This window comes from Rattus norvegicus, chromosome 19 (assembly GCF_036323735.1).
Source record: "Rattus norvegicus strain BN/NHsdMcwi chromosome 19, GRCr8, whole genome shotgun sequence".
NCBI classification, from domain to species: Eukaryota; Metazoa; Chordata; class Mammalia; order Rodentia; family Muridae; genus Rattus; species Rattus norvegicus.
In genome coordinates, this window is record NC_086037.1 from 28,300,450 (window position 1) to 28,313,627 (window position 13,178).

General features: G+C 43.8%; 1 protein-coding gene across 1 annotated transcript; it reads right to left on the reverse strand.

Moving 5' to 3' along the window:
- Window positions 1–3,656: 3,656 nt before the first annotated feature.
- LOC134483489 (DNA-directed RNA polymerase II subunit GRINL1A-like) lies at window positions 3,657–5,459 on the reverse strand. Its single transcript, XM_063278738.1, is given in 1 exon segment — window positions 3,657–5,459. A coding segment is annotated over 1 exon segment (1,095 nt). The 3' UTR covers window positions 3,657–4,364.
- Between the last annotated feature and the right edge of the window lie 7,719 nt (window positions 5,460–13,178).

Consider the following 13,178-nt stretch of genomic DNA (forward strand, 5'->3'; position numbering starts at 1 on the left):
ATTCTGTAGAAGATTAATAGGTTCCAGCCCTAGGATTTAATTCATTGTGACTGTACTTGCCAAACATGCTCAAAGCCCTATGTTTCACCCTAGCCCTCTGTGCTTTAGAGAAAGAAAATAAAGAACCACATTGCAGTTGAAGTTTCTCCTCCAACAAAAGGAGAGCCTGCATAGGGCCTTTAAGTACCTCTAAGCCCCAGCTTCCCCACAGCTCCCTCCATCAATTCCATGATTGGTGTGTTTTCATTACTGCTCACTTTCTTCCTTGTGTGCAAAGAATGTGCACCATGTCAGTAAAGTGTGTGTGTGTGTAGTCCCTAGTGAAAACTGTCGAGGTGCATGCAGACTCATGCTACTGCTGTCTCATGGCACCTTGCAGGGAGCACTGAAATCGTGGGCTACTTTAATACAACCTAAACCGGGTGTGCATGGTTTTCAGTAAGATTTTGACGTCATCACCGCTACAGAGAGCAGAAAAAGCTTCAGTAGTTACATGGATGTGATCAATCAGTGTTAGTGTGTGCATTCAATAAAATATCCATTTTTGACTAAGGTAGATGCTTCTGTGTTTTGTGGGGTGACCCACTGTCAATGTCTAGTGAATTGGGGGCCCTGGGTATGGTTGCATACCCCCAGGACACAGGGGGTGCAGAGCAAAGGCAGAAGCAACTGCACACAGTTGCAAGCTTTATTAATCCCTATGTAGCTGGGAATATGAATAACTACAATTTTCATTTTGTCAAGATACCATAAGATCATTATTCCCAGGATACCAGGAACAACTGAGGGAAGACTAAACAAAGAAATACGAATCAACATAGGCTTCTTCTCAAAATATTCATATAACAAATCACCTATCTTATTATAATCAAAATATACTCACCATTACCGAGAGAGCGTTAGAACCACTTCCACAGAAACAGGACACAGAAGAAGATAGCTTAAGGCCAAGTGAGGAAAACATTTTCTTCTCCAGGGTGGAATTCCAGCCCCTACTTGTATCTGTCACCAGGCCTTTCTTGACCCTGCCTGGGAGCTGCATCTCTATGTCTTAACAATTCCTCCTTTTTTCTTTTGTTTTAAAAGATACACTTTCCATAACATAGCAAAAGTCTTTGTAGGGGTTTAATCATGTAAAAATAAAGCAACATAATACATAATGTACATAAGATTATGGCAAAACTAGCTCCTCCCAAGCTATGGAAAATCCTTTGAAGCCAAGCCTTGGGATCTAATCCTGTCAATTGATCATCCAATAATTTAGCTATTTACATAGGGGTAGTATCTTCTAGCTGTTTACCAAAAGACATTCGAGCATCGTATTTCAAGGCATTAATTACTTTTGTAGCACTTTCATTACCTTCCAAATGGGCTTGAATTAACTTCCAATCATGTTCTGTATCATTATCCATATATTTATTAACACAAAAGTAGTAGGATTTCAATCATATCTTAAATCCTCATATTTTTCAATGAATAACTTCTTTCGACCCAACCATTCTACTGTTTGTTTTGAAACATCTACTTGATGTTGAAGTCTAGTATCAGTTTTAGTTTGCTCTATCCATAACTCATGTGAATCTTTATGCCAGTCTTCAACAAAATGCTTTGTCTCAATAGATGTTTTTAATGCTATGCTGGAAATGGCTGCCAAAGTAGCAACAGAAATAAGACTTAAAATAGTAGGTACAAACTCCAATAATTCTTTTACTGTTCCTCAGCAGATTATTAAAAAAATCAATAATCATATAATTAAGAGGATCTTGAGACCAATGATGTCTCAAATTAACAGGCATCCATACATATATTTTTTGCTGAATATCATAATAGAATATTGATTTATATTAAACTAAATAGATGAATTAATACATGAATACTAATGACAATTAGTACAAGCAAATCCATTAGCAAAATTAAATCTACCTATTAAAAAGAAATATGGCATAGGAATACAAGTAGTAACCTTTTCTTTCTTAAATGTTGTAAAATTATACTGAGAGGCAGATTGAGCAGTCCCAGAAAAGCTTCCATTAGCAAGCACACCTTCTTTTAATGCAGTGACAGTCTTCCACAAATGAGCTTGAAACACAGTAGGATCTTCCACAGAGGCCAGTCGGTTATCAGCAATGCCTCCATCTCCACACTCCATCAGCAAGCATCCATTAAGGCGTTCATTCTCCTCTCAGTTCATCCTGGTAACATTTGACAAATCACAAGTGGTAACATTCCATTCTGAACATGTATTAATAATTGGCCATAAGGACCCCAATTTATTCATTTATCTTGAATAATTTTTCGAAACATGCCAGGGCAGTATTTCCAATTGCATGGGAGATATTTTAAGCCTACATAAGTAAACCAAGCACAAATAGGATATACTGGCTCGCTAACAAATGTAATGTTATTCCAATTTTGGTTATAGACCAAGCTGTCAATCCTGGAGACTGTAACAATTTTTCCTGGTAATCGCCAATTTTAATAACCCATTTGTAGGCCTGGTCTCTTTCCTAAACACAAAGGCATCTTTAATCCAGCATAAGGAAAATTATACAAAGCTCCATCACGTCTATTCAAAAGGTCAAATTATTCCAAAGAGATGACAAAATGCTTGGGGTGGTGTATAAAACCACATCTGTTTCCCCGCCAAGTAGCAGGTTCAAATAAAGGTGGACAAGGAATATAAGCCTGATAACTCGCATTGGCCACAACAGAAGAAACCGTGAGTAAAGCACACACTGCTAACAATACGTGCTCAGCAGTAAAGGACTTTCCTGTAGGAGACAACATAGTTTTCCTTTCAGTGCTTAATCGCCTCACCTAGGTAATGGGGTTGTCACTGCATCGATCCTTCTCCGTTGTCGTTTGGCGACACTAAGAGAAGCCAGGGCCTCAGTAATGGAGGACACCTCCTTCATCTCCGGAGAACATCCATCAGGAGAGAATGTAGCTGGTTTAACTGGATTCTTCTGAGGGTAGGGAGCGGTTCTTATCATTCTGTGCTTGGATCCGTCTCCTCGGTAACCAGAATTGTCCCCCATCCTGTAAGGAGACAAAATCCTCTCCCCTACATACAGTAAAGTCCCTTCCTGTCATTCAGCATCTCGGGCAATTTTTATCCATATTGTCTGTTCCATGCCTTCAGGGAGAAGTCCAATAAAGTGTCTATCTGCTCTGCATATAACTTCACCTTGTGGTAAATTAAGAAGAGTAATAAAAAATAATGCTTATGCCAATATTACTCTGGGACTGGTATGCCAACTCCATTCAGGCTGTGTAAGGTCATCTCTTTTCCTCCTTTTTAATTTTATAATTTGTCATTTCAGGGTATGGTGAACTCTTTCAACAAAAGCTTGTCCTTGTGGATGGCATTCTATACCAGTAATATGTACAATATGATATCATTGACAAAATGGTTTTTTTTTTTTTTTGCTCTGATTGGTATTTTATTTCTCCTTTACAAGTTCCACATAATAGACAAAGGCTTTTTGATAACATTGTTATCTTTGCTGGAAATGATCATATAATCATTTTAAAAAGCACAAATGTGCACATACAGGACTGAGGTTTCTGCAGCCTGTAAACACCTCTGTTGGTTTAACAAGGAAAAAAAGCAATATACTGACAATTCAACTGTAACTCTTAGAAAAACACCGGTTTCCTTACCAATCACGAGTGTCCTGTACAGGGACCTATCATCCCAGATGGCAATGAGTTCAAGCCTAGGGCAGCCAGGAGCAGCTCCCCATACCGGGTCAGAAGACCCTCCCCACCCAGCACTTCTTCCAAGTGCTCCTTAACCTCATCACAGGTGACAGCAGTCACCCCAAGAGAGGACAGAGCAGCAGACACAGTGGTGGTGGTTCCCAAGTGTTGTATGCGGCATTTCACATCCAGCGTCTCAGGAACGTGTCCATGCAAGCATGCGTACCATTCTTTAGACTGCTCCCCTCATTTCTTGAGTGAGGGGACCAGGCCTTCCTAATTCACTTTTGGTGCCTGGAATAACAAAATATTTCACCAGAAGGGGTGCAAGCAGTGCTATCTGATAAGAATACGAAGAAGGAAAAAGCAGATATCTTAAAGAAAACGTGTGTTCTACTCACACTAAAATGTCAGACCAATGCATAATATACTGCAAAGCTGTAACACAATACGGCCAAACACAATGTTCAAATATTGAACTGTTCAAGCATGTGAAGATCATCTTCTGAAAGACAAACTGGGTTCTTATTTTGTAGCTACCTTTGTGTAACTTCAACTGCTGTCCCTCAACAAGGTCTGACACTGTCTTGGTACTTGTTTGGAAGTTGGATGAGACAATGTAAGCTCAACAGTCAACTCCCGGGATCTCCCAGCGCTCATTTTCAGCATTCATCCGAGGACTGGGCATCATCTTCATCCCTCACTTCTCGGTATCTCCCTGAAGACTCCCCTTCTGGATTGTAGCTCTGCATTGTAATATTCAGTCTCTCAGCTAGTTTCTGTGCTGCGAGCTTTGCCCGCATCTTCTCATAATTCTGCTTCTGCTCTTTCTGCAAAGCCAGTGACTCTTCTATGGAGAGCAGCTGCGCAGGCAGGGGGTGGAGCAGAAGAAGGTGAGCTGCTGTGACATCATCAAGATGCTGCCTAGCCCTGCATAGCTGCTCTTCTGAGGAAGCAGGAGACTGAACCCTCTGACAATGACTTGGTGAGTCACTCTGTTGTGTGGGTAACACATTTGTCTTAAACTTATGAGGAGGGGGCACTGGGTTTCTAGCTCGCATTTCTAGCACTGTCATGTAATGAGGCTTCTTAGGAGTCTCACTCTGCAGTTCTGGAAAGTTCTCAGTGCTGGTGTTTTCTTCTGAGGGTTCAGTCTGGTCTGCAGTTGTGATCTTTTGCAATTTAGTGATAAACAGACTGTCGATGCTGCTGGAAACCTCTTCCACTTGACTTGAATGCTGGGGGAGTTGTTCATTAACTTAAGATGGGGGAGCCTGGGCTGTGATGCGGACAGACGGGCTGGTACTCACTGTGCAGCCAGTCTCCAAAGTCTCTTCATTGCCTTTGTGAGTGAGCTGTGTAGGTCCCTGAGTTTCTGAGGTTGTTTTAGATGATTCAATGTCTACTGACGAACATTCAGGAACTAATGATGAAGTATCAAGCATCAGGTCAGAATTCTGGGCCTTGTCTATGTCGGTATCAACTCTTGTGGTTGCTTTACGCCTTAGCTTACAGTCAACACTAACAGGATGAAGTAGTTCAGTTCTCCCTCTGACCTCTTCACTTTCTGAAATGGCAGCTTTCAGTTTGGCAGTGGTGTCTGAGATCTTTTTACCTTTGTCGGGCAATTTGCAAATGAATTTTTCTTTGCGCAAAAGTCTCTCCTGGCGCCTCAACCTCTCCCGCAGCTCCGCCAAACTCTGCCGCCCCACGTCCTCAGGAACTGGGGGCTCAAAGCCTCGGGGCAGGGAGCACATTGTGCATGGGCTGAGGCTGGCCCCGCAGGCAGGGTTCCCCAGCAGGGCCCATGGTGGTCACAGGCTCCGTGGAGGCAGCAACTCTGGAGCACGTGCAGGAGTCGCCATTTTCCTGGAAGAGCCGACAAAATTGTTTAAATTGATAAGAAATATATGTTGGTCCATAATCAGTTTTAATTTTAGAAGGCGGTCCCATAACAGCAGAAGTTTCCAATAGATGCTGTATAACATGAGCAGTGCGTACTCCTGGCAATGGTGTAGCCCATACAAATTTTGAAAAATTATCTATGCTTACAAGTATATATGAAAGGCGACCAAACTCAGAAATATGGGTTCCATCCATCTGCCACGATGTATTAGGTTGCATTCTTCTGGGATTAATTTCAGATGGAATACATTTTATAAGTGAGGGCTTACAAATACGACAATTAGCAATAATTTGTTTGGCTTCAGAATAGGGAACCTTATATTTAATATGCAAATATCCTGTATTGGCATGATTATGACTGTTTTCTTCTGGGGTAGCAAATGCCACTAATTGATCTACCATATGATTGCCATGTGTTAAAGATGCTGGCAATCTTGAATGTAATCTAATATTTGTAATAAATATTCTAGAGTTTCAGAATAACAATAGTCCTTTAATATGTGAGAATAACATTTAATATCGGCTTAGATGTAGAAACAACAGCAGTCGCAATATTCTGTACTACTACAACATAAGCTGACTCGGCTTTAATATTTTTACATCATGAGTAAAATCCTGCAATACATTAATTACTTCTAATACTTCATTTTGTTGAACTGACCCAAAAGAAGATTCTTGTCCCCAAAATTTATCTTTGGTCCAATAAGCCATCTGTCTTAGATGTTTGGTCTTAGAGCCATCTGTAAACACAGTAAGGGCAGATGGTAATGGATCAACAGAAATTAGTGTATTTATCACATTTTTTTTTGTTTTCTTAAGCAATCCCAGAATTTACTATGGGGAAAATGAAATTCAGTATTTCTAGTGTAAGAAATCATGGGTAATTGAAAAACTTCAGATGTCTGCATTAAATATTCCACTTTATTTTTGCTTAATGAGAAAACAAAAGCAGCACAATCATATCCCCACAGTGTAACAGGTCTTTGTATGCCTTGCTGAATAATTAAAGAAATTTGTTCCTCATATGTTGTTAATGTTTTGTTAAAGATAATTTAATATGTATCCATTCTAAAGGCAACTCATCTTGAGCTAAAGTGCCTATAGGATATTCAAGAGTATTTCAATGTATAAGTTAATAACTCTATCTGGATCAATACGTGCCAAATATGCATCTTTCCATTTTCAGAAAAGATATCCTCTTCCATGCCTTCATATAAGCATTAATATCCCCAGTTTCCTTTCTAGGTAATAATGCTCTCCTGTACTCTTCATTAGCATTTTCAAAAGCAAGCATTTTCAGCAGTTGTCCTCTAGCTTCCTCTCCTACCACTGTTCTTTCCATTGTTAATTTTAGTATACATAAAAACTTAATATATGGTTCATAGAAAGTTACTGCCTTTTTCAACCAACTACTATCTTCCTTTATAATAAGTTGGTTGGGCCACACCTTGAACCGATGATAGACATTGTCCCAGGATAGACATTCTTTATCAGCAGGTCTCAGGGTAGGACTGGATATGTGACCCTGTGCTATAGCACTGTCCAGAGTGGTAAATGCAGCTTCTGAAGAGGAATGCAGGCCTGGCCTCTAGACCTCCATCTTCCAGGCCTGTCTGGAGAGCCTGATGCCCTGGCAAAAGAGACTCCTTCTCTCCAGAGGAGCACTGCAGTCAAATGACATCTCAGTGATGAAAACTACCAGTCCCCAAAGGCATGCCACTGAGCAGAGATAGCCTCAGTCATGCACCTCTGCCCATCCCCAGTTCCTCGTGTCAGTAACTCAACCCTTTCATGAACTAGATGGCAATACTTGAGGCAGGATGATCAGTAGTTTACTGGCCAATCTGGGCTCTATGAGATGCTCTCCCTGAAATCAGAGCCAGCAGGAAATTCAGTATGAAAGCTCTTTGTAGCCAAGCTCAACAACCCGGTTCAGAGCCTGGGACCCCACACGGTAGGATAAAGTGACTCCCATGGCTTTTTCCTCTACCTTCAACACTCATGCTTTGGAATGCACACCCCTACAATGAGATCAATACACATGGAATAAAAATTAAACAGAAAAATTAATGAAGACAATGCAGACAATGTTTTAAAGGATCCTGGGAGTCCTCACTCTGCACTTCCCTTTCCTTTGCCTTGGGAACATCACCTGCACCAGAGGCTGAGACTTCCTGCAAGAGAGAGAGGAGAGATGCACTGTTCATTCCACTGGAGCTGTGCAAAGACCAGAGCCACCTGTCTTTTCCTGATAGTGGGAGCTGGGCCCAAGTGTGGGCTACTCCTACTAGAGGCACCACAAGAAGAGGACCACCTTCCTCAAACCTTCCAGCAGGGCTGGGAGCTGGAGGCTTCTGGTATTGGCTTCTCCCTGCAGCAGGGGGCAAAACGTGGGCATATGAGGTAACATGGAACCCTGTAATTCTACAAAGTGCAGAAGATCCTGATGTCCCTCATGGTGCCCCAGAGCCTGCTCACCACACATGGAGGCTTCAGTAACATGGCCTTGTCCTGACCTGTGTGCACTCTGCATCCTCACTCTCTACCCCCTGCTTTTCGGCGTTGGAAGTCTCAGGTGTAGGAGGCGCCTACCATAGGCCTCTTCTCTCAGCATTTCAGCATTTTACATTTTATGTAGTTTGTGGTGTTCCTGTGCCATGATATGCACATGGAGAGCAGAGGACACAATGTGGACTCAGTTCTCTACTTTCACCAGATGATCAAACTGAGGCCATGAGGCTGGGTGGCAGAGCCTTTACCTGCTGAGCTGTGATACCCACTTGACCTTCACCAAGCATCCTTTGCTGTACACAGTTACATCAGCCTGTGACCCTCATCCTCCAGACTCTTATGAAGCAAACCCCATAGGTGTGGAGATCTCATGTTAGCCAGGCCTAAAGGGGAAGGCAGCAAGCCCTTCAGGAACTCTAGAAAAATGTCTATACTGGGACTAAACTCGTGCTGCCATGTAGGGCTACATTTTTCCTTTAAAACAGAAGGATGTGTGGTGGTGGTGGCACAGGCCTTTGATCCTAACACTTGGGAGGCAGAGGCAGACAGATCTCTGTGAATTCTAGGCCAGCTCCTTCTATAGAGCTAGTTCCAGGTCAGCTACACAAAAGAAACCCTGTTTCCATGAGTAAAACAAAGAAAGAGAAAGAAAGAAAGAAAGAAAGAAAGAAAGAAAGAAAGAAAGAAAGAAAGGATTTATATTTTGTATACAATGAGATGCCTGCATGTCTATACCTGAACCATCATGTTAACTATAACTCTTGTCACATCTGCATTAATTCAAATACTGAGGGCTAAATGGTTAAATATTAATGACAATACAATTGGGGGTGGTGCTGAAGAGATGGATGGTTTAGTGGCTAAGAGCAGAAGACCAGGGTTCAGTTCCCAGTGCCCACATGGTGGCTCGTATTAGCCTGTAATTGCAGTTCAGTGGAATCGTTCTGGACTTCATGGGCACCAGACATACCACATGGTGCACAAGCATTTATTAGGTGAAACACTCAGGCCCATAAAAATAAGTAAATAAAATATATGGTTAACAGACACTGTGATTCAGGAAGTTCTTAGTGACTTTGGTTATCATTTCTCTCTCACGGAGAAATGTCTTCCTCATGGCTCGGCCTCCCTGGCTTCTAGGACATTCCCTAGCTCTGTGGAGCATGAAGTACTCAACACCATAAGCCAAGCATTGCAAAGCCATCTGCACCTTCACTGCTACACCTTCACCATGGCTGTGTCTAAAGGGAGAGACTTGGAATCCCACAGATGCAAGGCCAAACCTGTTGGGCTATGTGAGCCCACCCACCCAATAGTCAGATCTACTCCTGTCCTTGGCTATGGCATGAGGCTCTTAAGACAAATTAATCTGAAGGATCTCAACAGCTATGCTGTTAGACCTCTCATTGCTCTGCCCGACCTACAAGCTCCTTTCCTGGCTGAAATTCACACCCGAACTCCTCTCCTGCCTCAGCCACCATCAGCTCTTCTACTCCTCTCCACCTGTGCTCTGAATAATCCACACTAAGGTGGACGTTAACCTCTTGTGGACCTCCAGACGTATGCTTGTGATTACTCTTCATTGGCTGTTTTGTATGGGTAGGCGGGTTCTTCTAGTCTCATGCAGAACACTGCTCACACATTTTGGATCTTACAACACCCTCTTGATTGAGAATCCTGACTAATGACTGACTGACCTTCCATGCCTGAAGTCACCCTCTGTCTCCCAGTCCAAGATGAGAATCCCCACCCTAACCCCATGGTGTCCAGTTTCATCTCAGAAGCTAGACTCTGCACTACCCAATATCATTTGGATCTCGGCCACTAATTCTCTGTTAAATCGTTCCTCTCTTCTTTAAAACAAATTCATTTTGTTGTTTATTTTTTGAGACAGGGTTTCTCTGTTTGGCCCTGGCTATTCTGACATGCTCTCTGTAGATCAGACTTGTCAGGAAACCAGATATCGGCCTGCCTCTGCCTCTTAAGCACTGGGATTACTGGATTGTGCCAGCATGTTTAATTAAAAATTAATTAGTGGCAGTGCATGTTGGCACATGCCTTTAATTCCATCCGTTGGGAGGCAGAGGCATTGTGAGTTCCAGGACAGCCAGGGCTATAAATTAACACCTTGTCTCAAAGAAAACAAGCCAAAAATGAAACAAAAATGTTGCAATATGGTCTTCAGTATGTAACTGAGTCTGTTCTTGAACTCTGAATCCTCCCACTTTCACTCAGGTGCTAATCAGCAGGCTTCTGTCTTGACTTTCACTGAGCACTCAGGGCTGCCAGGACTGTTACCTCTCCCAGTGTAACTCCTGACTCTCTCATCAGCATCATCACAAAACTCCTGCTAAGAATTAAGGAAACCTGAATTCTAAGGAACAGTCGGAGCTCCAGTATTTCCAAAGCTCACTCTAATACAGATGGATCCTATGCTACAGAAAATGGTCATAGCTGGAGGTCTTAATTCCAGGACTTGGGACAGAGGGGTTGGAGGATCTTGAATTCAAGGTTATTTTTATGTTACAGTGTTGCTCAAAGCGAGTTGGGCTGCTACAAGATACCCTGTCTCAAAACTATACCAAACATACCTAAAATGAAACAGAGGAGTTTGAGTGGGCACAGATGGGAAAGCTCGGCACTTTATGGCTAAGCCACCTGCTGCCAGCACCAAAGTCCATGCACAGCCCCAATTCTGAGCTGTGTCTGGGACCCCACTTAGGAGCACGCAACAAAGTAGCTCAGATCCAGGGCTTTTGGTCTAAGAGGAATTTAGGCAGTCACACTTTGGATGCCAGTTCTCCAGCTCAACTGCCTGTCAGCCCAGGATCTGGTCTTAGTCATGGCTTGGCATCCCTAAATTCCTCCCAGCTGTGCTCTGAACTCACCCTGTGCCCCATTCTGATGAATCTGCCATTCTCCATGGGAGTAGCCCCAAGAAGTCCCTCACATCTGAAGCACCACTCTGAGTGCACTAAATACTGCAGGGGAGGGGCGTGGCCAGCAGAGCACCCACCCCTTTCAGCTGTAGAACATTTAGCTCTAGAGTGAGCACTGCTGTGCATTGTGGATCTTAAGCAGTATTCCAGCCTTGCCCTGGGAAGAGCCGTTGACACCCACACTTTCGGGGGTGACATTGTCTCCTGAGGATAGAGTCAGGTGAGGAGCGGCAACTGATGTTCATGAGAGACAAACTTTCTTCACCACCTGCCCATGCTGGCCCTAGGATCTGGGCTTTTTGGGTGACATGAGTGTTGAGCCCCCCAGGTAGATGGGTTTTCAGGGGTCAGGTGGTTATTGTCACCAAAGGTATCCACAAGGATAAGTCATACTGTACTAATTCCCATATTAGATCCCTTCTCATGGGTCACAGAGGTCGTGCTGGGTCCTAAATGTGGACCCAGGTTCCTGGCACTTTTGAAGAGACTGGTCAGGGCGCAGGCTTCAGGACATTTTGTTTGAATTATTTTGGGGGATTTTATTTTTACTGTTGGGGGCAAACCTAGAGCTGCCATGTGCTGGGAAAAGGCTTTGCCACAGCTGTAGATCATCCCTAATTATAAACTCCTAAATTCTCCCAATCCTGGAACTTTCTAGGTCCCTCACATGATGCAACCTTTGGGGGATTCCTCACATAGAATCATGGGGTGGATTGCATCCCAAAGAGAGACAGTGGGAAATGTTCCCCAGTGTCTGCCTGTGGCTGTGGTGATGAGAGTGGATGTAGTGACCAGTGGATGGCAGGGCCCATGTGAAACCCTTTTGGTTTCCACTTGAGTGGAATCTTCACCATGCCTTTTTTTTTTTTTCTTGAAACACAGGTTGGCCTGGAACTTACAGTCTTCCATCACTCTGACTCAGTTTCCCATGACTGGGATCACAGGCTTAAATTGCTATGCCCATCTTTCTTTTTTTGTATTTATAAATCTTCTAAAAGCCAGAAGGATATAGAATTTAAAATTTTGCGGTCCAAGGCATTTCCAACAGGGGATTCTTGGCCTAGGAGTGTCCAGACCAGTGTTTATTGTGTGGCTACTTCATTCCCATAACAGCTTATTTTTGACAAAGAGTTCCAAGGTGTGATGTCACTGGGCATCAGGCGGTGTCCCAAATAGCAGCACTGACTCAGGTTGTAATTTAGGCTGGAGAAACTTACTAGGACCCTGGTAATCCTAGCACCCTGGGGCCTCACATGTCCTTAGTCTGATCTAGTGATGAATCAACTGCTCTTGAGGGTGGATTGGAATTCTAGTCACTGTGAGGCAGGAGCATTAGTATCCTACAGCCACTCTGGGCTCCATAGGAAGACCCTGTTTCAATATAAAAGGGGTCACCTGCGAGTTCTTACTGTCTTCCCTGAGGCCTTCCTGCTGGAGTTAGAATAGCTGTCTCACCAAGTTGAAGTAGAGGGCAGAATGTTGGTGCCTTCTATAATGAGGACTAGTAACAGATAGTCTATGGAAATTCTAGAAAGTTCTACAGGTATTTATGTCCTGTGCATGGGAATTGCTGGCTTCCCTGTGTCCTTTGCCTTTAATTTGCAGTCCATGGGGCACCAGGGAATGTCCCCAAACCAGGCTGCACACAGGGCTTGTCCCATGATTCTCACTTGCACCCAGTGCCTGCCTGATTGTCATAAGTCTGACAGAGCCACTGTATGCTCACCTGACACCTGCAGAGAGCACTATATGGGGCCCTACCATCCCCACACTGCCCATCAGTGTCTACAATGTCCCTATATGGCACTGAGATGGTCTAAGCTCCTTCCCGCCTATATGCTGCATCAGAATCTGACCATTCCTAATTTCCTCCTCTCACACCCACACTAGAAGCCCTGTACCCACACTAGCCCCAGCTGGCCTGTTGCCTACTGACATCTCATGGACTCTGCCCCAATCAACTGCCCTGCCCTGCCCTGCCCTGCCCTGCTGTGCCCTGCCCCAAACCCCTGCCCTGCCCCAATGCCCTGCCCTGCCCTGCCACAATCCCCTGCCCTACCCTGCCCTGCCCTGCCCCAATCCCCTGCCCTGCCCTCACTCAGCTGACATTGTGGACATCTC